At 38.5% G+C, this 25,676-nt stretch overlaps 1 protein-coding gene and 1 non-coding gene across 7 annotated transcripts in view; both read right to left on the bottom strand.

The window, feature by feature from the left end:
* On the bottom strand, nt 3,879-3,961 carry TRNAL-CAG. The gene has a single exon. It is a non-coding gene; the product is annotated as a tRNA-Leu (tRNA).
* PMS1 (PMS1 homolog 1, mismatch repair system component) overlaps nt 17,743-25,676 on the bottom strand; it is a 45,142-nt gene continuing 37,208 nt past the window's right edge. For 4 of the 6 annotated variants that reach the window (XM_021400388.1, XM_021400387.1, XM_021400390.1 and 1 more), the window contains 2 exons: nt 21,531-21,691; nt 17,743-18,899 (listed from right to left, as the gene is read on the bottom strand). In XM_021400388.1, the coding sequence (XP_021256063.1) occupies nt 18,729-18,899; nt 21,531-21,691 (332 nt within the window). In that variant the 3' untranslated portion in view covers nt 17,743-18,728. The remainder of the gene's footprint in view (nt 18,900-21,530; nt 21,692-25,676) is intronic. The other 2 variants (XM_021400386.1, XR_002439888.1) reach the window with 2 other exon arrangements.

The following is a 25,676-nucleotide window of genomic DNA, read 5'->3' as shown; positions in this document are numbered from 1 at the left end:
GAGCATGACGCACTGTGAAAGCGGGTTGGAAGAGGAGAATAAAATGTGGCTGAAGCTACTTATCTTTAATTCTTCAGATACAGAGGAGAAAAGGGCACTCACAATGCAGGTGGAGGCAGCGTTATTTGAAATCATCAGCCTTATGTCTGTGGGACTCATATCAACAAAATTATATAGGCATATATACTAACATAAGAAATTTCACATTTCCGGAGTGAGGTGCACATTATTATACTTCAGCAAAGCAACGATTTTACAAATCAAATGACTTTTACAAAATAAGCTAAAGGAAAACAGATGACTGAAGTGTCTGAGAGAAGCATAACTGTGTAGAGCATAACATCCATTTTCCTGACGCCTGTCTTTAAAAGTCAAGGTTAAATTTAAATTGTTATGTGATCAGTTAAAGAAAAACAAACCAAAAAACCCCCACCCCAAAGATAATCTCAAGGATAAAAAACTGCTAGAACAGCTGTTCGACAAAATGAAAAATCAGTGTATAAAAATTACTTGACATCACTAAGTTTGTGATGAAGTTTTAAGAGCATGATGAGGCAAAGGATCTGGTTCTGAAGAAAACTAACAGAAGTAAATTAAATATGAGAAAATTTTGAGGGAATCATGTTTACAACTTATCATTTTTATAAACATATAAAAGGAAGAAAATAAAATCTCAACTCCCACAGTGCTCTGCAGTGTGAAAAATTAATGAGAATGGCATGTGATAACCCTGAAGGTTAACATTTCCTTATTAGCAATTCTCATCAGGGGATTTTATAAGCCCAGCGACTGCAATGCAAATGCAGAAGGTGGTATACCATAAAACAATTGTAAGTCTTGTTTTGCTTCTGGTTATATGCAACCCATATGGTTACAGTTGACATCCTTCCACCAGACAATTCCTTCGATTGACAGTATGACAACTGAGGTCATATACTGGACTCTTAGCTGACAAATGGGGAAAAACTCCATGCTCTGACATGCATCAGTCAGCACAAGAGCCAGTCGAGCCGCAGCAGGGAGCGGGAGACTGCAGGCTTGGCCATGCAAGAGGCCCCAGCCACTCTGCCGCTCCCATTTCTGCCATTGGCAGCTCGGCTGTGGCCGCTGCTTGCCCTCGGTGGAAAGATAAGACTGGAAGAGTGGGAAGAAACAGGAAGGTTTTACATTATGCTGTTATTTGCAGAGCCAGCAACAGCCAAAACAGATTAGGCGGTGTCCAAATTCAAGAGCACGTGCTTCAGAGCCAGCTTCCCAGTTGTTCACCATTTATCTACCCCTCATCTCCTCCTAAGATAGTGTTAACTATTTCAAAACTTGAGTAAGTCACCCTCAAATTACTTATCTCCATTTCAGCTAAAGTGAGTATTCCTGGTATGACTGGTTTTCTCAAGAGTGCAACTAATTCTCAGTGTAAATACCCACCTGTCTCCACAACCAATTTCACAAAACGGTTGTAAAATAGTGGAATTTAGAACAGTCATTAAAGACAACATCCCCTAATGATGTTGAAATTTTGAACTATATACAGAGTTCTGTACACAGAACAGTTTTGTTCTGATGAATGGCAATAATAGTCCACTCTTCTGTGTAGAATATACAATCTTCAAAACATGAGGAGGCTGGGGCTCTGGGAAGAAAATACTTTCAATGCCTTTTTTTTTTTTGTAAATTTTTAAAGAACGTTTCCCACATTGACTAACACAGTAATACTGAGAATTATTTCCCCAAAAAGTTTAGTGCAAATCCACTGAAATGAATTTGCATGTATTTCAGAATATTCACTTAGCAGCCTACCTTTTAAATTACACACAAACATAGAAGGAAATTGTTGAGTGAGGAGGGCTAAGACAAGCGGGGAAAGAGGTATAATGATACAAGTAGGGTTGGGGAGGGACAATAAATGGTAGGAACTTGTGAGGAACAGAAAAAAGTTGAACGTTGTCTTTCAACCTCCGATCAAAGTCTTAAAAAAACTAGATTTATAGTTCAAGAAAAAGGTATTTCTAATCTAAGGTTGCTCTTGATAGCAGTGAGTGCTGGTGGAGAAGGAAGTTGTAGACAGAAGGAGGGATGGAGAAAAGGCAGCTGTGGGTAACTAAAAGAAAGCAAGAGTGAGAAAGCAATGCATGGGTAGAAGAGGACACTCCTTTCTGGAGGGACAGGCTGTAAGGGATGAAAGAGGCAGCAGAATAAAAGAAAAAAATGATGGAAATCAGGTAGCTGGAGAAGAAACTGTATGAACAGTAGAGACTATTTGCTGAAATAACAGAGAATCAGACTTAAAAAAAATTTCAATATGGATAAATCTAATACATTCCTCTGATATTGATTTCTGACAAAATAAATATAGTGCTTAAGCTAAAGGAATATGGATACTCAAGAGTTATGTGGGTGTCAGGAAGTGAAAGAGGATTAAAAAAAAACAAGAAAAGTGAGGAAAAACAAACAGATGCACAAAATAATGGGGAATGTACCTCCTCAATATCTAGATATGAATCATCTTCCACTTAAATAAAATCTTTAAATCTCATACTGGAAACAGAAGCTGGTATAAAATGTAAAAGGATGCTGATCTGCCAAAGTGCAGACCAATAAGACATAAACATGTCAGATACAGGGAAGGATGCTTAGAAGTCACAAGTACTTGTGAAAGTTAATTGCAAGAGAGAGTAATGTTACGTCTGTTGGGAGACCATCAGCACAAATAAAGGCAATTACATTTACTTACACATAAACTGAATAAAAATATCAGGTTATCTTCCGTAACAGAATAACAACTAAGTGCATCTCAAAACTGCATTACTGAAATTAATTTTAAATGAACATAAGAGAAATACTTTACAGCACAGTCATATTTTATGCAAATATTTACCATTATATATTTAAATTACACTGGTAAATTCATAGAATCACAGAATCATAAGGGTTGGAAGGGACCTCTGGAGATTACCCAGTCTGAACCCCTGCTAAAGCAGGTTCCCTACAACAGGTTGAGCAGGAAAGTGTCCAGCAGGGTGATGACTGTCTCCAGAGAAGGAGACTCCACAACCTCTCTGGGCAGACTCAGGGTTCTGCCACCGTCACAGTAAAGAAGTTCTTTCACAAGTTTATATGGAACTTCCTTATGTTCTAATTTTTGCCCATTGCCCCTTGTCCTGAGGCTGCACACTACTGAAAAGAGCCCCATCCATTTGACTTCCACATTTTAGATATTTATAAATGGTTTTGAGACCCCCTCAGCCTTCTCTTCTCCCAGCTGGACAGCCCCTACCAGGAAAGGCTGAGATCTGGGGAGATGCTTCAGGCGCTTATTAACTCTTGTGGCTCTCTACTGCACTCTCTCTAGATGACCTCTATATTTTCTGAACTGAGGAGCCCAGAACCGGACACAGGTATATTCTTACCAGGGCAGAACACAGGGTGAAGATCACCTCCTTGACCTGCTGGCCACACTCTTCTTAATGCACCCCATGATACCATAGGCCTTCTTGGCCACAAGGGCACACTGCTGGCTCACGGCCAATTGGCTGCCTACCAGGAAACAAGGTCCTACTCTGCAGAGCTCCTCTCCAGCAGATCAGCCCCAAACCTGTACTGATGCACACAATTATTCTTCCCCACGTGTATCACTTTACATTTGCTCTTGTTGAATCTCATCAGGTTTCTCTCTGTCCAACTTACCATCCTGTCCAGGTCCCATTAAGGGGCAGCACTTCCTTCTGGTGTGTCAGCCCCTACTCACAGCTTCATATGTCAGCAAACTTGGTGAGGATGGACTCTATTCCTTTGTCCAGGTAATCGATGAAGATGCTGAAATCAGATCAAACCCAGTACTGACCCCTGGGGAACACTATTTGTTCCAGGCCAAAAGTAATTGTCAGGAGTGGGATTCGAACCCACGCCTCCAGGGGAGACTGCGACCTGAACGCAGCGCCTTAGACCGCTCGGCCATCCTGACTCATAAATACTAGACTACTAAAATTATACTTTTTTTGTTTTTTAAATTATAAATGGTAAACTGTTTCCAAATAATAATATATATGAACTGATGTGGGCAGGAGAACCAGGCTTCCTCTTTGGACTCAAAAATCTATTAAATCTTCACCAAGCGGGCTTACATTTAACCCTAAGTAGATGTAATAGGCTGCTTTCTCAGCAACAAATGAGCAGTAGAGCATATTGAGCTAAATGTGGTGTCAAATATTTAATTCAATTTATTTCAGCTTTCTTCACAGCTTAAAGAGAAGGATACGCTCATAGCAATTTCTTTCATTGAAACGCTATGAAAGATCTCGCAAGGAGGATTTCTGCTTCAGCTTTTCAAACTTACTGTGTCATAGCAGACTTCTATTTATTTATTGTTATTATTTTAAGTAACGAGGGTTATTTTTTCTTCAGTTTGTTGACAGTTTGTTGTTTTTCTTTCCTTGTTTTAGAACCTCCAGAGAAGCTCCAGAAAACACGAGGAGTGCTTCATATTCACTCACATAGAGGCATGTATCTATTTTTGAGATTCTTGCACAGGAATTGCGTTTCCTGTGCTACAGGAAAAATCACCCACAAAGTCTTCAGCTTTCCCTCACAACTGGGGAGCAGCTTTCCAGCTGCTGAGACCACCTTGAAAGATCTCCCTCAGGCCCCTTAGCAGCACAGGACACCAAGGCAAAGATGATCCAGGATCTTCTGTTTCTACTCACAGCCTGGGTGCTGCTGGTGTAGGAGAGAAATACCTGGCCTAAACAAGTACTGAAGTACTGACACCAGAAGCATGCAAAATGCAGTGGCCATCACACACAACAGAAAAGGCAAAGAGATCTTGTATGCCTTCTGAAATAGAAGTTCAGCTCATTCTGATTGCTGTCTGTACAAAGGCTTCCTGGGGAGCACAGTTAGACTCAGTATGGGTCACTCCATGACTGAAGGGAAGAGAGAAACTAACTTCCAACTAAATAAATACCAAAACATCCCCTAGCATCACCATATGCTCTTTGCATCACAGACACACGTTAAAGTAAATTCCATATTTAGGGAACACTGGATTTGAAATCTCTGCACATTTACCATGCAACAAGATTACTTTTTTCCTAAGAGTGAAGTACTAATTCCATATTTGTCTGCATAGAGGTAATATTAATATTCATACAAGTTTACTTCCAAATCAGTATGCATTAATATAATTTAAATTGACACCATTTTTATAATAAAGGGCATTTATGGTGTAAGAAGACTGTAGAGAAAAACAGCAACTGTTTCAGAACAGTGTTTGGATGATACTCTGAAGGTTACAACAGAATCCCTAAGCAGAGAGCACATCGTATATACACACTTCAGCTGAGGCAAAGCTCACATTAGCTTTGCTATGTAGTCCATATTCTTCCCATTTTACAGACTTCCTGCAGTTTGACTCTTTCTTCTGAAAACCTCTGGAAAGAAGTTCAAGAAGGAATTGGAGCAGTTGTTGATCCTATCTCAATTCTAAGTCTGTTGCACACAGTTTACATGCATTCAAGGCTGAGATTAACCTACTGCACTTTAGAAAACAGTTAATTTAAAAAAAATTAAGCATCATAAATTACATTCCATCCCAAAGGATCTTAAAATGCTTTATAGGCTACGCACACAGAGCACTCCATCTGTCACCCAAAGCAAGTACCTCTGGGATGAAATGCAACAACTGTTGCACAGCGAATGGCAACAGAGAGGAAGTGAGGAATACCAGCGCATCGAATCGGAATTGCAGGGGGAATTTAGGTAGGAAGAATGCAATTACCCACTTTGGAGCCTGGCCAGACCACGAGGGTTAAAATCTTATAAAGAGCCCTATGAGAATTTTAACAACCCCTCGTGCTCAGGACCTTCGATTTACGTTAGCCTTCAGGAACAAGGTTAACAGCGCTGCTCAAATGGTTTTGCATGCTGCCACAGGATGCAGGGAAAAACCAACTTTTGCTCCTTCCCTGCAGCTTCCACCCAGCTACTGAGCAGGTCAATACTACTTAGTCTGCAATATCTGATGAAAATGCAGTGGAAGACAACAGGATTGAAAGCTGCAATGAATCAGAGCAATTCTTACTGATCCTTCAAAAGCTCTACAGGAAGAAAATGTTTCCTACTCCAATAAGTCCTCGAGTCCTCATAATGAAAGCATTTGAGATCATCTCAGCAGGTATAATAATAAATGTTTGTGAAGGTGTACAGAGAGGAAGACGCGCAGCGCTAACATCAGAAATAGATATTCTTGCTCCAACAGTAATCACTGGGAAAGAGTATGCGCATAGATCAGGTCTGATCATATACAAAGCAAACAATTGTTACAGATTACGTGCTTAAAATATATTCCATGTTACCACATACACAGGCGTTGCTCAAGAAAACCTGAAAGATAAAAGCAACAATGAAAGTGAGAAAGATGAGCAGGTAGCAAGAAACATAAGCATGCCGGTCATCTGACTTCCTCCCACCCCACTGACACCTTTGGGCAATACAAAAATTGCAGACCCGCTTCCAAGTCTCCTTCCTTCAAAACATCAAGTGAGGTTGTAATAGAGCAGGGCCCTTCATTCCCATTGAACTGAAAGTATTTGGAGCAAATTCCAAGACACCGCCAAATACCCTTTGAAATTGTTTACATTATGTATCCATACCCCACAGAAGTATCTTATTTCTTCAACAAGGCTACACACAATTTAGAGATATTTAACCTCTTTGCCATAGACTAATGCAACAGATCTCAGATATTTTTATGTCATTGTTTTGAAACTTTTTGTTTTGAACCTTTTGCAAGGGTGCATTTTATTTGCCTTTGGCTAATTTGTTTTGTTCACATCAGATGAATGAGAAAAATATCACAGTATTGTAGATGACTCTCTCTTAGAAATCCTTACTGGTTCCATCTTATTACTTGTTATCACAAAAGAAGTGGGGGAAAGAAGCAGCAACCCAAAGCGGAGCATTTGGAGTTGTAAATATTCCTCAGCGATAGCAGAACTGCTGCACATCACATGGACAACGCTACTGCTGCAGGAGCTCTGTGATTTATGCTAATGAGAAAAGCCACCTTGACGAACAGAAAACAAAGGACAGACCAGCTCAGTGCTGATGCAGATTTTGAACATTAGGTTTAAATTTCACAGGAAATACCGAAGACCAGCGGTTTCAGGAATCTTGCAATGCTGGTGCATATCTGGGAGTCTTCACTGGAGAGATGTCAGTCAGAGGCACAAATCACTTACGGGCGATTTGTACCGTGTGGTTTTATTTCACGTCTTATCAGCTCTCCTGCATCCTCTGTTGAAGATGGGATGGTTCCTGATTTTTAGAGAGGATTCACAGACCAGTACTTCAACTACAAGGGCACCCTTGAATAAGAGCATAATTCAGCCTCCTCTGTAAGATCATCATGCACAAGTACTCCACAACACTGCAGCTGCAGGAGAGGATTGCCTTGCTCCAAGTTTATGTTTAAGCAGGTCTTGGCACAGAGCTGGTGTGATCTTCTCCTCCCCAAGCACCTCTGGTACAACTTCCAAGAGCTAAACGAGTCTTTAGGAGTTTCTTCACTGACTTTCAAGGTTAACTGAGCTTCCTTGAGTCCCCAGGAACCAAATTTTCAACAGCACTTAGGTACTTAGAGAGTTTTCACGTCCTCATTCCCTGCAGGTTTCAAAGCAGTGAGGGAAATACTAGCTCTGGTTTAAAACCTGTGTCCTCACTACGTTCAAAGAAAATCAAAACCAATCATATGAGGTCTTTGAAAGGCCACAGAGGCAGAAGTTTCAAGCAACACTTACACATTTTCAAAATTACTCCGAGTGAAACCAATGTACAGAACAGCTAGTATTCACATGCAGCAATGAACACACTTGAACTCATTGAGTCTCGAAAGAATTTGCTTGGCAGCATCAGAAACGTCTCTAACTCTGATGCTCATCTTTCAATTCACCTGAATTACAGAGAATTTAATATGTCATAAGCCCACCAAGAGTCTCTTCCTGGACACTTCTGGAGAGCAACAGGGATTCATTCAGATCAGAAGGCTGAAGGAAGACCAGCTATGCTCAGTATTATTTCTGGTTAAAGCACTGTCAACCTCTTCATGCATTTGGCCTGAGCTGCATTTTCTTTCAGTACATACCACTTACACTTCCTTCACGTGAGTTCATACTTCATAATCTTGTAGCTTGTTACAGACTTGCTCCACCTGAAGGTCTAAATTCACTCTATCCCAGAAACTGGCCTGAGTAGGTAGGTTACTTCCAGAGGTAAGCACCTTTCAGATCATATAAAGAATACGTCTCAAATTATGAACTGAGGCCCTGTCCGAATCGACTACATAGAGATCATGTCAACTCACTGGCAAATAAGAGCCAGCAGTAATGATTTGAGGAGGAGATTTATTTCTTTATTTTTATATCTGTCTATATATCTGCAAATGATCATGTCCATTCATTAATCTCATGCTTAACTTTTTACTTGATTAAACACAGTGACAAGGGCCACTGAGCTCATTTGTGATTACTCAAAGTGCCCTCCATCTCCAACATCTGAAAGGAGACCCATACTCACACATATTGCTTATTCATAAGCTATATTCATGCCTCACCTTAAATGTAGAAAATACTACATATGTAAAGTCATACAGGGTTAGAAAATGCTAGTTAGGTACAGAAAATTAAACAAAAAGCCCTATGGAGATAACACCAGCTTGGATTTAGGGAGGGCTTCCACTTAAGCTGCCAAGTAGAAGGCAGCTAATAAGTGTTCCTACAATCATGAAATAGATGTTTAAAATAAAAGTGATTAGAAAATCTTGCTGCTGACTCTGTCTAGCTAAACTGTGGAAATATATATGCTGTTGAAACATAAGTAAATGGCTTTAAAAAAAGCACTTATTTAATTTGCAGGGTCAGCACTGCTAATTCATAGCAAGACCATGGTACACTGAAGAAGACCTTTTTTTAATTCTCTAAATACATAACACCATACAGATGCTGCACTCTATGACATGTATGTACAATAATTAAACAACATGGACACCTTCATCTAGTTATTTGCTATGACATCTTAAACAAGTCACACAAAATAACAATTTTTGGGTTTAGTACAAGGTGGGGAAGAACAAGGAATGTATTTTGCCCCATTGATTAGAGTGAACAAAAGTGGCCATGTATCTTAACACCTGGGAAAAGTCAGGGCATGCACAGCTGGCCGCGAGCTGGTCACACATTCCTGAGGTTACAATTACGACCAGTGTTCTCAAACCAGGCTCACTGACGAGCAGTTGCAGATGGCCAAAATGCTTATGTGTGGAAATAGCTTTACTCAGCAAAATCTTAAAAAAATAATGTATCAATAGGAACACTTGTATATGTAGATGTAGCATTTTCTCAGTGACGTTTTCTTCAGTTAGCCCACAGGTCATGTAATATAAACTGAAAACAGGAAATCTTTTGTGTTGCACACCATATATATCACTCGGTACCAGAGTATCGCCTTCTGCAGCGATCAGACTTCCTGTGCAGTTAAAATGGGGAAACACTCCGCACACAAGGTCCTGTTCCCAGGTCTGCCAGCCCTGGGCTCCACGTGTTGGCTTCGTGATGGGGCAAACAGGTGCAAAGCTGCTGCCACCCGCATACACAGCACCGTGGTGCAGACATGGGGATGAGTAGCACTGAAGGCAGTCAAGTACTGTTTCAGAATCTCTACAAGTAATGCAAGAAAAAAGCGTACCTATGTTTTCCCTCTTCAGTAATGACATTCTACAAAGATGTTACAAAAACTGAAATGATCAAAACCCAAACAAGGTAAAAACAGAAACACGGCCTGCTGAGGCACAGTAATATAAAGCTTAATTTCTAGCTATTTACCAAAACATCCTTGAAAGATGCTCCTTCAGTTAGGTTACCCGGGAGTCACTCTACCAGGTGATATGTTTTTATGCTGAAGTTTGGACATTCTGTATATAAGAAAGGACAACAGCTGTTATTGTGCTAAAATACAGGAGGGAAGAAGTACTTCAATGCACCACACTCTTTGATGTTTTCCAACTCCTGATTTGAGTGTCCGGGAGAATCTATACCAGAAATGATCCAGTAAAAATTATCAGACTTCTCACCGGTGGAGCTAGAGCCGGTAAAAACGGCAGAAGTAACAACTGAGATTTAAATTGGGACACTGATGCCTATTTGGCCCTCTCAATGAATCTTGTTTTCAAGACAAAAGATCAACCATCTTTTCCAGCACGCAATATGCCAAAGTTCCATCATTTGAGTACAATTACAACCATTCTAATTGGAGAATTTTCTCTATAAAAACCACAGGAGAACAAATGTACAAGAACATTGCTCACACCCGCTGTCCCCTGAGCCAGCGCCTCGTTGCTGTGATTAGTACGGCGAACATCTTTATGCACATGGTCAGCAAGACCAAAAGGTCACTATGGTTTTAATTTACTATTTGCTATAAAACTCGTATCGCAAGCAGACTTGGCATATATTTCTCAGATATTGCACATACCTTGAAGTCAACAAACAGAAATGTTAGGTTACAAATCACCCAGTGCAAACCCCTATTAATAATTTCTGATCCAAACCAGCCCAAAGCTCACCTCTCCAGGTGTCACCACGACCCACATTGCACTCCTTTGTACAGAGACAGCCCACATGAAGATTAAGGTACTTTGCCAGAGTGAAGTGAGCAAGACAGACTATTGGACAGCCATAACCACAACATTCTCCTAAAACTAGCAATGACTTCACACAACGCTTGTTATCATTTCATTTACAAATCTTTTAAATAATTAAACATTTACTTCCTAAATGTGAAGGTTAATAACAGTGAGCATCAAAACCTCTAGAAAGAGCTTGCTGTGAAATATATTTGAACTGGTGTATTCCCTTCTGCATATTAAACTTTTCAGAGATAATTTTATTCAGCTTGTAACTACCAGCACAAATGCTGAGTCTAAATATATCTGCTGAACTCTAAATGACTTCTGTTTATAGAAATAGGACATAACAAGCCATTAAACCCTCCTTACAACAAACTGCCCTGTGCCAAAATACTTGTTGCAAATTTTTAAGTTAAAGATTTAGACTGACAACCCTAAGAAAACTACTAAGACAGTTATTATTGCAATACATTGCACCTTTGAAGTCTTTGTTAAAAATTTTAGTTCTAATTCTGTATCCACACAGGTTTACCAAAAAAAGAAAAAATCTACCAGTGCTTGAGACCTTCATTGCTTTGCATGATTTAAGGAATCAGCACAACACTTTCTTGCTATACAGCATCCATGTAAATGTAAAAAGAACAGGGCACACTAGTAACAAAAGACTCCACAATTTTTGGCAACTCTTAGTACTACCTTACCTAAAATTTCGGTCCTAAGGACTCTACAAAGAGTTCCTAATTAGGCAGGAGTTAAGCACAGCCAGCCATTAACCATCGGGTTCACACTAATTATAGCAAAAAACCTAACAGCAGAAGCTTAGCTGCAAAAATTGGGTTGTTCGTTCCCCCACTGTGACTCTGCATCCGCCTCAAGCTGCTGATGGAGTTGCATAGGAGCTTCCATAACCTCACAGCAGTCAGTGTGCTTTTCAGGTTATAGAATCACTAAGGTTGGAAAAGACATGTAAGATCATCTCGCTCAAACATCCATCTACCACAAATACTGACCTCTAAACCACACTCCTTAGTATAACATCTACACATTTACATCTGCACTAAAGGTTGCTAATACCATAGAAGGTTGTAATTGTAAAAGGACAGAGTCTACCTTATTGCTATGTCACAGTCAATGCATAATCGCATTTACTTATTTGCAGATGTAGATCAAAACTGCCAACTCAAATCCACACTCTCTAAAGGAGCTGGCAGTGTTTTCACATGCTCAGAGGTTGCAGTAAACACAGCAGAGAGTTACAGCTCTCCTACGTGGCAACAGATCACAAGCAAATAGTTATTAAATGCAAAGCTTTAGACATAATAATGGAGGCAGGGTTCTGTAAAGGAGGATGCTACCCTGTGGGAGAGGTAACTGTGAATCCCTCTGAAGAGGGAACATTTTTCTAGAACTAGTTTCATGAATCTGAGTAACTATAAACAGGTTCTTATTCTAAGTTATACGTACCTAAACTGCCAGAGAACAACAGAAATTTTAACTGACCAAGTAAGAGTCAAACTCTGTTTGTTTTAAGTGAAGAAGAACAGAAATCCCACAGCACATTGCTTTGAAAGAATCTATTTATTACTAGGCAGTTCTGGCCAGAAGTTTGACAAGAATCACTCCTCACAGCTGAAACCATTTGCCTTTCAACAACTACTTTATATGAAATAAACTCAAATTGTTTCCAGAAGGATTTTCCTTTACTTTCTCCTGAAGCTAGATGACAGGACTTTTTCTAAATCTACTGAATGAATACAAGAGGGTTCCTCTTAGTTTTTAATTAAGACAATAAATTCTCTCATCTCTTGTTAAGACCACTCATTCATCTAGTAGAAACAGTACCGGGCTAATAAGATCAGGGAAAGACATAACATCTTTATTGTTTTATATCCACTTAAATAATTTTATCTGACTCAGCATCTTAAAATCCTCCAGAAATGAGGTCAAACTGTAGTTCTACCAATGTCATTTTCTCACTGCAATGACCTGAGAAGTGAACACTCCTACAAAAACACCACTGGCAAAATGATTGCTCCTTGCGCAAATATTCTAATTTGAACAAGCATTTCAAGCATCGAAACACAAAATATCAGTGTTTTAAAATAACTAAAAAACATAATGATCCAATTAATGCAGAGATACTCCATGCATGAATGAACAATTTGACCTGGGTTTGAATACAGTATTTTAATAATGCAGCTGCCATATTCATTGGTCTCTACATTTCCTGAAAACTAATCTGCCAAACAAGTTATACAGTATTAACCTTCTGTGCTTCTGTTCTTGGAGTGTTGAGTTAGTAATGCTCCACAATTTCATGTTATTTCACTTAAATGTTGTTTTTTAAAAAATATATAACATTTACAGATACTATAGCTTAAAAATTAACACATTTTCACTTGAGGAACTATAACTATCAACTCTGGGGAGGTGAGTGGCAGGTACCGGTTTCTAGACAACCTCTGGTCAATTTAGTCACTAACTTTTAAATAGATTTTTTTACCTACACGTGGTATCTGCAGTTGTGAATTACTTTTTCCAATAAGCTGTCAGAATCATAGTTGTTCTGTATTTCAAAACCTTAGTAACATGATACATCTGTCACAAGGCATACAGAAAATAAACTAGGGTTGAACCTATTTTCACACAAAACAAACATTTCCACGTGCTACCTAAGAGCCTCACTTGCACCACCTTATCGATACTGCTCTGATACACAGTGATGTGAAATGCTGGATCTGAAAGAGCCTGCTCTGGCAAAGCTTTACCCACGACACCAAGCAATGATGAAGGGTGAAATTACCAAGAAAGAAATAACCATTGAGTAAAATCCAGGGTCGTTTTGGCTGAGTAATTCCAACAGAATCATCAGTAAAACTACTGATGTGTAAAAGGACGTGCTATCAATTGATAAAAGACTACAATAACATCGGACAAACATTTACAATTTCAGATACATAAATGATTAAAAAACCCCTAAGAATTCTGTAGCTGCAGATGACAGCAGCATTACGGTTAATATTTAATCATGAGATTGTGAGAATGTTCAGTAGTGGGGGACAGGATTAACATATTGCTTTAAAACATTCCATTACTTTCTGCATCTGTTTACTGATAATAAAAGAAACAGCTGTTCTAAACGTAACATTAACAGGTGTAAACCATTCATTTGAGATTTTAAAACAATAATTCTCATCCATTTCCTCTTTAGCTATTTTGAAATGACATTACAAGCACCTCTCCTATTAGCTTACACAATTAACTTGTAATTGTTTAACCTCTTCTCATGTCCACAAAACATATACATGTGGAGTTAGCTTCCTTCTCATTTTGTGCAAACGGCTCTGTTCTTATGCAGTGCACATCCTGAACTAATTCACCAGATGTGTTCCATAAAATGTTTGGTCACACTATTCAGCAGCTTTCCTTTAGCAACTGTTCTATATCAAATTTACTGTAAAAAAAGCATCATAATTATGAAGTAACACTGTATCAAATTCACAGACCTAATACCTCACTATGCGTAGTTAAACTATGAATGATAATTGAGCTTGAAATTGTATATTTACTTTAAATAAGTCCTCCAAATCATCTGCAACAATGTGTGCTTAATTCGAAGCCATTAACAAAAGATTTAACATTTCCACATTTATACTCTCCATAATTTTAGACATGATACTCCATGCTTGAGAGAGAGAGAGGGAAAATAAAAGCCACTTCTGGTAGGTTGCCATTTGAAAAATTAAATGAAAATCCCTTAAGCTTATTACAAACCTTAACCCAGCCTGCTAAATGGTGAGTAGAAAAGAAACAGATTTTTAAACCCTTCAATATTGCTATTGTAGCAAAAAGCAAATTCAAAGCTATAGGTTTGTATAAGAAACACATGGAAAAAAACCCAATCAACCAGAAACTAGACCAGATTACAAAAGACAAAACAAGTTCTGAAGACCAAATACTACAAAACCTTTAAAAACAAACAAACAAACAAAAAAAAACTTGGTCCTTGATGCTTACTTTCATGAAAGTAATACCAATATACTTGTAGGAAAATAATTTTAAAAAAAAAGAATGAAACCACTTACACACATTGCAACTGAAGAATTATTGGTTGTGTAACTAAAGTATTGTTTGAATGTACTGATTCTATTGCTAGATATTTTCAATATTCCATACTGAAATACAGAAGAGCCCATTTTAACAGCATACCTCACAGAATACGCTGCCAATGACTGGCTAAGTGCTCCTGAAATAAGTTACCATCCCTCTGATTTTGCTGTTATTCTCTCAACGAGTACTACTCATACTGAAGGAATAGAAAAATATATATCCATGGAAATAATCGAAATCCCTTCACATACACACTTCTTAACCAACAGGAAACAGGAACTTCATTATTAAGATTCTTAATACATTTAGAAAAGAAACATGTAGAAGATATTACTTTCATTGTATGCTTATATTTATATGCAGGAAAAATCATTCTTCCTTCAGTAAGATTCTCCCGTATTTAAAAAGAAAATTAATATTCGGTGGTTTCATATTAACTCACAACTTCTCAGAATTTGGGGAGGTGGACACTGGAACTGGAAGCGTACCAGCACAACCAGCCAAAACACACCATACACACGATCCTTCTGAGAAAAGAGTAAAGCTACTGAGAGCCAGATGAAAAAACCAACCAAACAAAAAAGCTTTAGTCTGGAAAGCCCTGTATTATCAGACAGGGGATGCTGCTACCTGGAACAGGCTTATCTGGGGAAGGGGAAAAGAGCACCCCACGAGAAGTTTCCCATGTGGTAACACTTTAACATACTGGTGACTGGAAGGAGGACACGATGCTCGCTAATAACCAGCCCCAGAGCTGCCAACTGACCGTTTTAGTTAGGTAAATTTGCACAAGAGTAGGATGCCAGCAGAGGGCAGTGCAAATGCTGGAACTCCCATGAGATGCCCAGAGCCGGCCACTAGTGGCGGAGAGGACCGGCTAGTGAGGCGCCCTGCCTGCTTCCTTGCACCCCAGCCTACTCCAGCTCATCCTTTAAGGGAAGGGTCTACTGCCAACCAAGCTTTTACACTGTGTTTCACCTCTCAGGCATTTGTTCTTCCCTCTAAGTAGGGAATGCAGTTTGGAGCTGCTGCCCACAGACATCTGTGGCGCTCTGAGGAGACTCTCATGAGTCTGCCATGTCATCGAAGGGCTGAGTGACACCAAGAAAGGATCAAAGCTGATAGGCCTTCCAATGCAAGAACCACTGCAGAAAAAAAAAACCCCACCACTTGGCTTCTCTTAAACCATCTAAAACCATCACCCGCTTCCCATCAGCACAGCGTCAGAGCAACTCTCAGTTTTACCTCACAGCTGCCACTGCTGAGGAGATACGGCCTTGCCCCTGCAGTGCTATCCTGCAGGGCTCACTGCCAGCAACCAGCCTCAGCACCTTACAAAGACAAAAATAAAAACAAACTATACATTCACCTACCTCAGGGAGATATCTTGAGATGCACTCTGAGCAGAGAAGGGCCAGCCTGGTCAGGAAGGCAGGAAGGAAGCCCTGGGGTTCAGGCCAGCACACCTGCCCCACAGAAAGGCCTGCTGCTTGTTTGCTGCCATGGTAACAGAGCTCAGCTCGGCACCTGTGCAGATGCTGGCCGTACCAATTCACCACCCACCTCAGCCTAGGTATCTTTGGATAAACAACTATTAAACTCAATAAATGCTATGTATGCAAATATATAGCATTTATTGAGATTTATATATATATATATATATATATATATCATGAATTACCCTTTCCAACTGACTAAAATCAGTGCATGTATTCACTTAATTTCTAGCAGACTTCACTTGGTGATCCATTCTCTGGATTGAGTGTGGCATTTCTCATGGCTAGGGCTACTCTTTCAAACTTAACAGTTTGTATCCAAACAAGAATAAAAATAAACTATAACCTTCCGTATCCACTACCACGCTGGGATCCTGTTTTCCCCTCAGAGCCAAGAGTCACATCTTGTTCCTGTGCTTCCATATGCCTACTCACTTTCACTCTAAAAATTCACATCTTCTGCAGTGAGTGGAATTTACAGCCAAGGTGTACCCAGTTTTCCAGTCACATTCTCATTACAATTTAAGATATCCTGCTTGTGCCCTCCCTTAGTCCCTGCTCTGTTCTCCTCCACAAGTCCCTGTGCTGCCAACTCCCCCACCTTCTCTGGTGACCCCATCCTGCCCATGGGGTTTGCACCCCCAGTGTGAATATAGCCAGTATGTAGTGTACTGCCAGGCCTCTGATGGAGCTCCTAACACCCTCTGTAAAGTCATCCCAACACACCAAAACCTGTTAAGATCTTCCACAGCTGAGAAACATAATGCAGACCCAAAAGAAAGGTGGCAGCTGCTTGATCACCCGGGCTTTAGAACCCCAGCATGCTCCTCTTGCTGCCTTTTCAGTCAAGTACCACATCAACCCCATGCCTTCTGTGAGCCTCTCACAGCCAGGATACTCATGGCTATGTCTTAAGAGTCACTCAGCATGACAGCAGATATCATACTTTCTCCAGAAAGAGACCACTCCTTCCCCCTTTACACTTAACTGCTTCTCTTGAAGGCTCTCGCTGCCAAATATTTCAGCTGTTCTCAAACTGACCTTAGACAGATGCATGAGAATAGTAGGGAACAGCAACAGAGGAAGTCATGTATTTCTTGAGCTCCTATTCCTACTAGTATGGCAACAGGAAAGGAGTACCTTGTTCACTACTACGCCTCATCTTGTCTTTGCACCATCTTTCCACGCATCAGAAGAGGTAATAAACACTACTTCCTTTTGCATCATTCACCAAATCAACATTGTTTGAGCAACAAATCAGCAATTTGCATTTTTACACTGTATATACCCTTAGCTGGTACTCTGCTATACTTGCCCACAAACCAGCTTAGACTCAGGCCTTTCAGCAACCTTTTAACCACTTACCTAGCAGCCACAGAAACACTGCAAAGTTAGGTTAACTCCCATACTTTCACAGTACTGAAATGTGCTGTAACAAAAGAAAACAAAAATATACACGAATTTACAGGTGATCTTTCTTGAAACTTTTAAACATACTCTTCCAGAGACATTGTGTTGCACAGAAGGCATAATCTAGTAAATTTATGGAAGTAGCCTAGTGACTGAAATGCAGGAGTAAACACTACATTATGGTAGAAACAGAATGAACAAGTTTACCACCATCATCAGCTCATTATATAGCAGACTTCTCCCTAATTATGCCATGCTCTTTTTGACTGAGGACTGTCTGCTTCCAAATGGCAAACAGTTTATGTATAGTATTGCACTATCACAAGCCTGTTAACATCTGCTTTCAGTGCTATCCTGTACTCTCATGACTCTGATCCATTCATCTTTTAAATAACTCACCAGTTTTTAACCTTAGGTTTTAATAGTGTAGTGTACTTCTAAGAATCACAGCTTTGCATCTGAAGATTATAAATACTCTGAGTTATCTGCATAGTTTATAGAAAAGCTTTTCAGAGACTGAACTCCAGGACTTCAATACTCATTTACAAAATCTAACTATTTCTAAATAGAAATGCAACAACGTAAATATGTGCTAATAATAACAATATATAGTGGCACCACATTTAAATACCTACTACTACCTGGCTTCCTTTAAAAATTAATGTATCTTGTCACAGTGCAATAAATTTTGCCAAGCTCTGTTGAAAGCAGCCTATAACCATATCTAAAACATTTTGACATACTGATATTTTCTAAATCTGCAGCAATGAGAAAAGCATCAAACCAGTTGAGACCATTTCTTTAATAAACTCTTTAAAAAAATAGTAGAGCTTTTCTCTACAATTTTTATTTCCATTTCTCAAGTAGTATTTGAATTTAAATAAAAAATATAAAGAAGGTGAACTTAAGAAAATGAAAAGTAATTATACAAAAACTTTACACCAAACGTGCTAAAGTTACAGAATAATGATCAAAATTAAGCAAGAGAAATTTGATCCCAAACAAAATGTTCCATTTACTGAATAATTTCCTTGCAGTTATGGCTTGTTAACTTCTGGAATATCTGTTAAGTGATGAAAAAAAGGACGACCATGAACACAGCTTTTATTTTCCCTTCCAAGCTGTTGCTTCATCCTGTAAATTGTGTTTTCTACATCTTCTTTTGACAAATGTAAGGGCAGCTGCCGAGCTAAACGCACTGCTTCTCCCTGTGGAAAGGAAAAAACAAAACAAAAATCCCAATAGTTTTAAAGTACTGCTTTGTAACATATTAACTTGGGGCTATCAGAAAGCACGAATTAAGCACTCACTGTTGAAAAGACACTCTTTCTCTTTCTCTCTCTCTTTTTTTTTTTTTTAAACATTGATATACTCTGAATCCAAGAAACACAAATTGAACTCTAAACATATAATACTGGTCATTTCATGCTCTTCTATGATAGTCACAAGCAGTCTTCTGGTTATGTTTGCATTTTTTCTTTTAGGGTCCCTGTGTTTTTGAATAGCTCAATTTCTGTTAACAGTATTGCCTGAAGAGATTTAACAGTTCACAAGACATATTCTACACCACAAAATTAAGAACTGGTATAAATTAATCAAATAGTTAAAGGGAGTTTTAAAAATGCTACCATGAAATTTTAGGTCAATGCTGTATTAAAGATAATATACTACACGCTGTCATCTCACAGTACTAGAAATAAAAAGCGACTGCTAAACAGCGCACTACTAGAACGCATCCTCAAAGAATCAGCAACTTCAAAAACAATTTTTGTTTCCTTCTGTTATCTTAGGCTTTCATGCCTTCATTGCCTTCTTTTCTGTACTTTAGTAATGCTGCTGAGACAAAAATGGATGAGGCACCGCATCCTGTCAAATTGTGCAAGCCTGAACCGGCGTTTATAATTTTTTAATGTGAATCTTTTCAGTGATTCCCCTCCAGACCTCTCTTCCAAATGGAAAAAAGATCACTGCAGTGATCCTTTTAGAGTAGTCTATACTCTACTTAGGAAGGCATTTTCTTTGACCATTTCTCTATTTTTGCTTTTGGGTTTGCCAGAAGATAGCCAAAGAGGAGGATATGCTGACTACTCCAACTTATGACAGACGCTGCATTTTTGAACATGAAGTGATGGTAAAAGAAAAAAAATCCAGTGCTTATTTTTAAAATCAATATTTTTCATGAATGCAAGAGATATACTCCCCAGTAAATATGCATTTTCCAGCTACTATTACTGCTGTAAGTTCTTTTGAACTGGTCCTCACAAGATCAACAATAGCTTCTAATAATGCTTAAATAGTCTCTTGATATACATCTTTATTGTACCTTTATACACACGCACACACTCCTTTTAAACACTAGTGTTCATACAAACCAACTCCATCCCACTCCACCTGACTGACAGGTTTTTGTAAGCAGAGGAAATAAAGCTTCTAACCTCCATATAAAGCATATAACCTCCATACCAGGTTACATTCCTGTCTCAACGCTTAACTGACTCTTTCTTTAAGAGTGCATGAGAATAGTTCACTTGCTGCAAAGGCAGCTGTAAATTTACTGACCCCAAAAGACAGCAAAAGCTGTAGAATTAATGTTCAAAAGGTTAAGTACATATTCTGTGTAAATGTCTAGACCTCATTATGTACCTTAATTCAGAAAAACACGTAGGCAAGAGCTTGCATAAGAACAAGCTTAAGATATACTTTGGTATTCGTTTGAACAGATATCTCAAGAACTGTGGCTTAAGATGGCATTAATGAAACATCTAGAAATAAGATACTATGGAAAACTACTTCTGTTAGTTATTCCAGCTTTCACTAGTACTGTATCTGAAAATTAGCTGTATCTGAAAATTCATGCCTATTATTGTCTCTGGACAGACAATTTTATCTATTGCATATCAAACATTAAAAAAAAGTCATTCTGGTTCCAACTGTTGCATAACAACATCTGAAAAAAACAGATTAAAGATTCTTTTACTAAAGTGCTGTTTCTTTGGCTGCTTATGAATAATGCTGGCTGCTGGTGAAGGACACATGGTTTCCTGCAAAACTTAGTCACTAGTGCATTGAGTAGAGCAGACTTCTGAGACTGTCAGTTGTCAGCATGTGCTTCCCTTAACTTCAGAAGTTATTGATGTTAACTAAATACAAGCATTTGCAGAAGCATATGGGTTTCACTACATGTGAGACTTCATTTTTTTACTTCAATGTCTTAATTCCAGTGACAGCTTGCTTTTTTGGCAAAGAAGATTCCCTTTGTCTCTATCCCCTCTTGGAATGAATCATAGGAATTTTTCTTCGTCAAGTAGAAATGGTGCACTTTCTGCTTTTCAGGACATGCATCTCTTTGAGGTTAACACGAGAACTAAGTTTCCGTTAATGCCTACTTTTCATAAACTAATAACTTAAATCATCCTATAATTTCTTCACAGATCTATTTAGGAGGGAATAAAAGCTTGATTACTGTTCTGAGTTCAACTGTGTTGGAGAGTTTGTAAGCAATTTTATGACTTTTCTGTATTCTAACAGGGAGAAATGCCTTTCCAGTCAAAAAACTGCATATGCAGAAAAACCTTGTGAGCATAAACTCTCAGCATATATTAGATCACACTGGATGACTGTTTTGTGGCATGTCTGATAGAAGTATTTTGGTAAGCAGTGCAGAGCCCATACACCTCAGAGAGGATCTGGCATTCTCCTTTTCAAAAGTAACTTCTGTTCAGATTAGAACTACATTAATTAGAACAGAAAACCAAAAAAAGATTTTCAAGCTTCAAGATTTTAAGAAATTGCTGTGAGCTTGGCTAGCCAGTATTTACAAGTAAATTGTTATGTCTTACCTCCAAGTAATTTATCACTTTGAGAGGCCTACATTCATATACTTCCTTTGCATTTCTATTAATCACTGCATTCAGAATTTCTTTCAAATCAGAAACACCATAATATGACAAACAATTAGCCATTCCTTCTATTTCCATGTGGCTTTCTGTAGCTGAAGCACCTGAAAATAAAAATAAAAAAATATATAGCAATTTACACACTGCTTTGATTTCTATTCTGGAGCAATTCAGAGAAAGTTAAACAGATCTAAAATCACTTAATAGATTAGTATAATTAATTCAATACAACTAGGATACCTTTTTTACTCCCCCTCTGAAAAGTATTTCTTTGTTCAAGGTTTCAAAATGATGATTTGTGCATATTGACATCACAAGGGTACCTTTTCAATTTAATTCAAACCCTAGCTGGTGCTGTTGAAATGCTTAGGACCTTCTGCAGCATTTCCAGCCTTGAGCATAGCTTTAATTAAAGCTCCTACAGCTTTAATTAAAACATATATTCAATTAAATTAGAAGCTTGTAATAAAATACAATTGAATTTGAAAATGATTAAAACAGCGTTGTCCCTATTTCCTACGTAATTGGTTTAAAAATCTGTACAGTTCGACTTCTATCATAACAAATTCAACTTCTACTGAAACAAAAAGCAGTTATTTCTCCTAGCACTGCAGAGGAAGATCTGAAGCCTGCATATCTAAAGTCTCGATGACAGATTTCATACACACTTACATGATACCACTACAATTTATAATGAGAATAAATCCTCCCTTTGTTTTGGCCTCAGGTGGGAAAATTACGTACATTCAGCCTGGGTCATAAGTGACTTTGTCAAGTCAAAAAAGGAGGAAACAAGCAGACTGGTATAAACTCCATTAAACTAAAGAACTGTGATTAGGGATCATTAACATTCCTAATAAAGATACAAGCTAGTACTAAGAATTAGCTGAAAGATTTTAGAAATTAGAAAAAATATATACATACAACGTAAGTCAAGACAATGCATTAGCTATTGCAATGAGATCGTTATCCATGACTGGTCATTGTTAATTTGACAGTAATTAAGTAGGAGTAGGAGTGTAGATGAACGGAAGGACTGTATAGGTCAAGAAGAGTTGTCTAAATATGGGTGTGTCATAAAGGTAAATAATGCTGATGGAGTTTTTTAGGCTTCATGGCAAGAGATATTTTGACCAGAATGGGAATTTGATCCAAGGAACTAAGAATCACATTATCTCATTCCAGCAACATATTTAGCACCACTTCAAATTTGGAACTTTATTTCCTTTTTCACCCAGCATTGTTGTTGTCCTCTTGCTCAAGCTGTCTTTCCCTAATGTTAGCTAATAAACCCAGACATTTTTATGTACTGCTGCGAGCCTGCAATCAGAATCAGCTGAAAGCAATACTTCTAAAAGCTCTCCAGTTATTAAAAGTGAAGTAAGATCATGTACAGTGTCAGTATTTCTCCATAAGAAAGGCTGCAAGAGACCGCAGCAAAGATAGTGCATTCTTAATCTCCTTCACTGCTTCTCTTCATTTTTATGCAAATTTTGTTTTAATGAAAGTAAGACTTTCTGTTGCTGTTTCAGATCACCTCCTTATGCTGCTCTCTCTACAATAACAGCACATCCTATCTGACAACTTTTCAATAATTTGCAGTATGTGCTACCAAATGCAGGACACAGAACTTTGTTACATTTAAGGTTTTCAGTTTAAAAGTTTGCATCTCCAGTGCTACTCTTAAAATTTCATGACAGTGAGATTCTGGACTTGCAAAGAAAATTTTTGCAAATGCAGTAAACCAGTCAGACATGCTTGCTAATGAGACTGCTTGAAACTCATGGGTTTTACCAATAGCAATTTCTCTGTAGGCAAATTCTGATGGATTTGACTTCACAATGGTGTTCATTTATTTATAAGTCAAATGGGACTTCAGAGCATAACATAAGAACAAATAATACAAACTCTGAAGTCTCCTTCTTTGGTACTTCTATTTCTCCTTTCCTGCTTACGTTCTTTGGACTGAAAAGTAGCCCAGTGCATGCTGACTAACATATATTTATCTGCAAGTCTTTGCAGGAATTCAGATATTGGCAACATTTGATGATATAAGCAGATGTCCAAACCTCAGCATACTTGTAAATTTTTGACAAAATATACATTAAGATTTTTGAGTACTCAACCAGCAGTCTTCAGGTAGTTTCCATGGTGATTTCTGTGAAACGCTTTCCAACTTCCAAGGAAAATATTTCTATGAACAAATAAACTAGTTTTCAGCTGACTACAAATGTGGATTTCTCATTGCTAAAAATTTCCCCTTTGTCTGTCCAAACAAAACATTCACAATCACCTTTGGATAATTCCTTTTTGATGGCCAGGAAAATTCGTTCTCTTCCAGCTGCCACCTAGATTAGGTGACACTATAAGACTACCTAGCTTACAGTCTTTGATCAAAATCAAATTGAAGTAAAGTAGCAGAATGATTTTCCACTGGTTGTTTACAAGCAGCAGCTTGTATTACTGCAGAAGGCAGGTTGTCTGTTACTGCTCTTTAACACCTAGTAAACAGTCTTTGTATACATGTAGCTTGGGTATACGTATTTTATTAAGATTACAGCTCTACTCAAATTTTGCCTTGGTTCAAGGCACATCAATAGAAAAAAGGGTAAGAGATGGCACCTGCTCCCAGTTCATTTCCACCCAAGCATTTACACCCATCTCAAGCTTTCACAGAGGAAACAGGTATGTTGGGAAGGTCTGTATACCATAAATATGATGAGAAGAACTGGATGGAGAGTAATCCATCTTACTTCCTGAAATGGTTCTCTGTACATGGGGATCACTGCAAGCTATACCTGTTGTTCTCTACGTGCAAGGGTAATACGAAGAGGGTCGCCGGAGTTCGGTAACAATACCCAGCAAACAAATGCCAGGAGGAACCCAGAAGTAAAAGCAATAAGAGCACTCTCTCAAAGGGAGCATCACTTGAAGTATCAGCAAGGCTGGAACATTGAGAGAGGGCGGGAGGGTGGTGGAAGGAGGACTGGAGCTCACTGTCACTGCTTAAGAGGATCACAATTGGCACGTTCCACAAAGAAACTATTGATTTTGCCTAAGTGACATTTATGGCAAGAAGCTTTTTCTGAGCTATTTCACAACATGTTTTTCACTGCCAGCTATCCAGAGAAAAATCTAGTTAAAAACTCTTTAGACTGCTGAGCAATCAATATAGAAAGACAAAGAGACAAAAATACTGGTCTACCAAACAAGAAGATATGGCATATCCAATGTCTAGAATACTTAAAACAGCTTTGGTTGCAATCACTCTGACCAAAGGTAAACTACATTCTCATTTTACAGCAAGAGAATATTCAAAGGACAGACTTAGCCTTAAAAGAAACAACACCTAAGCATGGTCTGAATCTCCTGCACTCTTGCAGAAATTACTGTCCAAAGGCTGGACTCATGAAAAAGGAGAATGTTGCCAGAAGTTTAAAGATTTCCCACTAAAATGGTAGAACCAGATCAGACTGAGTGCTTGTTAGGAAGAAAAGGCCTAATGAGAACTTCAAAACCCTACTGCAAGAAGTCTAAAAAATAGAACTTTGAAATACAAGGCAGACTAAACTGAAAACTTTAAACATTTAAGCTAATAAATAATTCATAGCTTTCTGTTATTAAAAAAATGTTCATATCTGATGAAAAAAAAACAACAACAAAACAGTTCAATTCTAACTACAAAAGCAATTCAACATCACAGTTTTCAAGTGGAAGGAAATGCCCAAATACAGTAACAGACTATCTGGTAAGGACAGGGTTCTGGCTTTCTAAACCCAAGACATGAAATTCCAAAATGAAATTGCTGTGGCCACAGCTTAACAATACTCTCAGTGCTTCAGCTGATGTCAAGTACATCAGTCTTGCTGTCCAATGGTACGAGAAATGCATCAGACAGATACTTCAGACTGCTTGTCTTTCTGCAAAACTGGACTGACCCTGCACCATCCTGTTTATGGAATATGATGGTGGTACCGTCTGTCATTACCCTGAATACTTGGTCTTGTGACATAAGTTGAAAGGCAAAGCAAGCACAGAACACATAGCTCTCATGTGCTGATGGCATATGGATCTGTGGAGCCACAGGTG

Source organism: Numida meleagris, chromosome 5 (genome assembly GCF_002078875.1).
Source record: "Numida meleagris isolate 19003 breed g44 Domestic line chromosome 5, NumMel1.0, whole genome shotgun sequence".
NCBI classification, from domain to species: domain Eukaryota; kingdom Metazoa; phylum Chordata; class Aves; order Galliformes; family Numididae; genus Numida; species Numida meleagris.
The sequence above is the reverse complement of the archived record's forward strand: the minus strand, read 5'-3'. Positions and strand labels throughout refer to the sequence as shown.